Raw genomic sequence first — 4,950 nt, forward strand, 5'->3', positions numbered from 1 at the left:
ATTTTAAGGTTTTGAACTTGTAAGAGGAGGCTCTTTTTCAGTGAAAATGGCCATTTTTCACAAAATGCTCATGGGGGAAAGGGTAAAGATATTCAGCTCTGCTCATCTATTTGGCATAAAAGTCTATGTTACATTATGAGGTAACACCAACAGGTGAGATTATTTAAAACTGTTCACAATCACACCTTTACACATAAAATCATTTAAGAATATTTTACACTTATTCCTCAAAGAGAAAAGTATCTTATTTGATAATGGCAATTAATATGCCTATAAATAATTACCAACCATGGCCAAGTGTTAATGTGTCAGATTATTAATCTAAGGAATTGCTGACTGTGTTGGTTCAAACCCCTTCAGGGACAAAGCTGTTGTTTCTGTGAGCAAGAAACTTTACACTCATTGCTTAGTACTTGGTACTAAGTACTTGGTTGGTTCCAGGAAACGGATTTGAGAGTGTTTCAATATGAGTACAGCTGCCAACACAATCAAACTAAAATTAATTCGTATAAACAAACCCAGCAATTTGTTTGAATGGACTGTTGAAGTAACTGCTGGTTCAGACGGTTTGATCTGAAGCTGAAGTTTAAGTTGCAACTTCTTCTCTTCTATCTCGCTGTGACCACCTTCTCCACCCTTCCTGTTTGGCTACTTGCTCAATCTCTTTAGTAATCTCTTCAATAAACCTGAAATTACAAGTTGTTTGTTAGAGCCCTCTCTTTGACCTGTTTCTATATGAAGGGGAATTTCAGGAAATTTTGCTGCACATACAAACAAAAGTGACAATACTCATGATGTTAAAGGCAGCATGCCTCCTAGATTCATGCTAATTTCATGAAAATTTTAAAAATGTATTTAAAAATAAAATACTGTGAAGTGAACAAAGAAAGTAATTTACACACTGCAAATGGCGCTTACAATCCACAGTAAATTACCTAAAGGAGCCTAAAATATACATAAATACCTTGACTGTGTTTAGTAACGCAGTAGAAAGATAGTGACTGATACTGCAAAATCGGTCATTAATCTCACATAATATGTAGGCTCCTAAATAATTAATTAAATATTGAATATTTTTACTTTTCTTAAGATCCTAGTACATTTTTCTAAGATTGAATTTCTAGAAATATTTTTACTCATCTGGATGCAGCAGCTTTAAATCTTACAGAAAGCAAATTCTAATAGGATATTTATTATACTCAACATCACTAATTCCGCGTCATCACTTATTTCACGGTAATGGCATATTTTCATGTGACCAGTGTTAAAATTGGTCAGAATTGACACATTTTATTCATTCACCTATATTACAAAGTTTTTGTGTAAATATATTTTAAATCTCTAGATTTTTACGTAAAACAAAACAACATTTTACAAATTTCTGCAAAAAGCAATATTAGTCCATTAAATTTTTACGTATGTCTGAAACAATCATCATTTTCTAAATGTTCTTGTTTGTTGAAAAAATAAATTTTGAGTTACAAAGTAAGGATAATTTTGATATGTAAATCAAGCAAATTAACATGTAGAAATTATAACTGAAACATGAGAAAACTTAAATGTAACACGATTACCGCGATTTAAATGATGACATTTTGTTTTCAAAATGGCCGACATATGGTCTACGTTTGGTCCTTTAAAATTGTCTTTGACTGAATATATTGTTGTTTCCTTATGTCATACAGTAGAAAATATCTATATGTTATAGCTTATGACAATTTTTGTAACATAAGTTTCATTTGTTGTTTTCTTTCTGGTTTCAAATCGTTAAGTACCGTGAACTATGAGGAGCACAGTATAGAAAACAATTGTGGGGAATTGTTATTATTATCATTTAAATTATTTAAACTTTTTGGCGGGAGATAAATCATCAGGTGCCATATTTCTGTTTTCAGTGCCAAAATTTGTTAATTCAGGCATTAACCTATTATGTCCAGTACTGTATTTGTGTGATGAACATGCCTTGAAAGTTCACTGATTTATCTAATATTAGTATTAACAGGGAATGATGGTATCTGAGAACTCAAATTGAGCAACAAACAATAAATAGTACAGCCTTGTGAGACTGCAATTGGATGTTCACACTGGTCTGGCTCTATAATGGAAGCTCCTAACTTTTATTAAAACTAGTACAGCATTCAAAGGGTAATTACATATAAAGATATTCCTAATTTTTCAATGTGTACTGTTAAATTTCATTGAATGTTATTTCTTTCATAATAAATTGCAACAGTCAACCTATCGATGAATTTCAAAAGAATTAAATCTATCAGTCACATACTAAGTTTCTTACTTAGCAATAATTGTTTTTTTGAATTTTTTAATAACATCTCTTCTAAAAGAAAGAATATGTTACCTGTATATAGAATTATCATCGCCTTCTACAGTAGCAAATCTATCTCCAAGCATTTTTGTAGCAGGGTCACGGTTAGCTGAAAACAACAGAGCAAATTATATACTAATGTTTTAACTGCACACATACAGATGTAAAACTGAGACTTTCTAAAGATCTGGTAATATTGACTTTTTATTTCATTTGCAATCTGAATAAAAAATAGCAAAGGTTTGTACTGATACTCCTAGCTCTCCATTTACATTATTAGTAAATATTTGTTTGATGTTTGGGTTTTTACATTGTACCAGCACAGTAGAGGTCAATGGCAACTTTCCAGCATTACTGGTCGAGGAAGACCTCAGCTGCCCCTTAATGTTCATTATTTGACAGACACAAGTAGAACCACCAATATCTAGTAGGCTAGCTAAATAACTTACTCACATGAAAGAATTCAAAGTCCCCTGAACCCACAGCGATAAGGATTAAGTGGTTTGAAGTCAACAACCAAAGACACCCTGTCTGCAACATCCTCTACTTAAGTAAATGATTTACATACTGAAAATTTTTTAGTCTTGAAATAATTGTATATTACCTTCTAGACAACTGCGAACTTCCATCAGCTTCTGGTCTCCAGCCATTCTTAGTACACTCTCACAACACTCAAGAGACATAGAAGTCACTGAGTATTCATTAGTGCTGACTTTTTTCAATGTCAACATGGGAGTTCCATCTTTTTCACTTGTCTGTGTTGATACCATTTCTTCTCCCCTAGAAGACATGTATAAAGATTACTACACAAAAAATACCTTCATAGCATTAATCATTTAAGGTGACTCAGCTCTTGTGATTTCCCCAAAACAGCCAATATACCCCCATTGAATAACAGATGTGGATATTTATGTGTCATCTGTTTATGTAACAGTTAACTTCAATAGAGGTAAACTGTATCTAATTTATTTCATTTATCAATAAAACAATCTTATATGGCAAAGTTCTTACAAGGTTTACTGTTGGATGACGATACCAGGATATTTCAAGTTCTACATTTTAATCAACCTTTATTAACTGGTATAGCATTTTCATATAAAATAACAAAAGTTGAATTCAGATTCAAAACAGGTGCAGAGTGGTAATTTAAAGTCAGCAACCTTAATTACTCAGCCAACACCATAGACAAAATTTTCTAACCACAAAATAAGTATTTTTCTACTAAGAATTACTCTTCTCTTGACTTTATTAAATGTTATGTCAAAAGAATAAAACTATTCCTTACTTTTCAGTAAAACCTCCAGATAGTTTATCTGGTCTAAGCGTAGTTATCCATGTCAGGGGTGATTTGAATACAAGTTTTGCTTCTTCAGGATATTTACTACCGAAACCATCAACCCAGTTCATAATCGCATTGAGCAGATCTTCATTTAGTTTTGTAAATTCGAGCTTCCCACCTGAACCTCCCTTTGCAGAGGTCCACTGGGCAGCACGCTGCAGTGCTTGTCCCATGGTTTCTTATCCTTCTTTATAACTTAATGTTGTTTTCCTTGAATAGAAAAGAGTGTCAATGTATAGAATAGATCTACAATCTATCATCCTTGTAAGGCTTTTATGTCAAACCCCTGATGAATATCATTTATAAAACAATTAATTTATTAAAGAAGAAGAATCTTTATTTTGCAAATTAACTCTCAAAAGAGTCATGTACAAGCATTCATAATATATACAATAACATGTATGCATAAGTAAGTAACTAATTACATAGCAAGATGACGTGACTGCAAGTATTTCTTTGCTTTCATTATTATAATGGTTACCATTGATTATATATTTAATTTACAAGTTATTTACTTTTTGAGAGATTCTACATTCAAATATATAATAATAAGAAATACTTCGTGTATGTATTAGGCTTGCAATCACAGGAGAGACGTCCATTGTCAGCATCTATTACATAGTATACTTTTAATTCTCTTCCATACACTGGTCTTTGTATTACATTTACTAATCTAGGCTATATGGTTTTGATTTATTGTCTATCTATCTATCTCTGGATACTGCCAACCCCTCTTACGAGTGTTAAAGGCAGGTATACATTGTATACATTTAAGAAACAGCTTTAAGATACAAGGGAATCCGGGAACCAGTCCCTAGCTCTTATTGAATAGACCCCTTGGTTCTTTTACATGCCCAGTGTATAGCACTGATACATGCGAGGATTACCTGGATTTCTTACCAGTACACCTCTATGTAGGTGGGAAACACTGAAAGTGTCTCTGAAAAATTCCCAAGGGTGTAACCCAGGATCGAACCCGGGACCTCAGGAGTGATAGACAGTGGTTTAACCAACTGAGCTATCGTTCCACCACACTACATATTGCAATAGTAATATGGCACAAAATATTGAAATTATACAAACAAAACAAAACAAATGTTACTTCTAAACTATACTTTGAACACATATAATTAAATCTACATGTAAGAACACAAATCATTTGTTGGTGCATTTTGGCAGTTACCATGGGTGTTTGCTGTCATTTTTTGCTAGAGAAATTATAGGAAGTTGTGGAACTGGACTAGAACCCAAAACTCTAACGTGTTTGCTTAGAGATTTGGTTATTAAA

General features: G+C 32.7%; 1 protein-coding gene across 1 annotated transcript; it reads right to left on the minus strand.

Annotated features, from left to right (window-relative positions):
• Nucleotides 1–568: 568 nt before the first annotated feature.
• On the minus strand, nt 569–3,893 carry LOC132736216 (outer dynein arm-docking complex subunit 2-like). The gene is made up of 4 exons (XM_060723317.1): nt 3,609–3,893; nt 2,928–3,103; nt 2,357–2,432; nt 569–686 (listed from the first exon to the last, which is right to left on the minus strand). The coding sequence occupies exons 1-4, from the start codon at nt 3,833–3,835 to the stop codon at nt 587–589; spliced, it is 579 nt and encodes a 192-aa protein (XP_060579300.1). The 5' UTR covers nt 3,836–3,893; the 3' UTR covers nt 569–586.
• Between the last annotated feature and the right edge of the window lie 1,057 nt (nt 3,894–4,950).

This window comes from Ruditapes philippinarum, unplaced genomic scaffold (assembly GCF_026571515.1).
Source record: "Ruditapes philippinarum isolate M1 unplaced genomic scaffold, ASM2657151v2 ctg16494_1_1_1_1, whole genome shotgun sequence".
NCBI classification, from domain to species: Eukaryota; Metazoa; Mollusca; class Bivalvia; order Venerida; family Veneridae; genus Ruditapes; species Ruditapes philippinarum.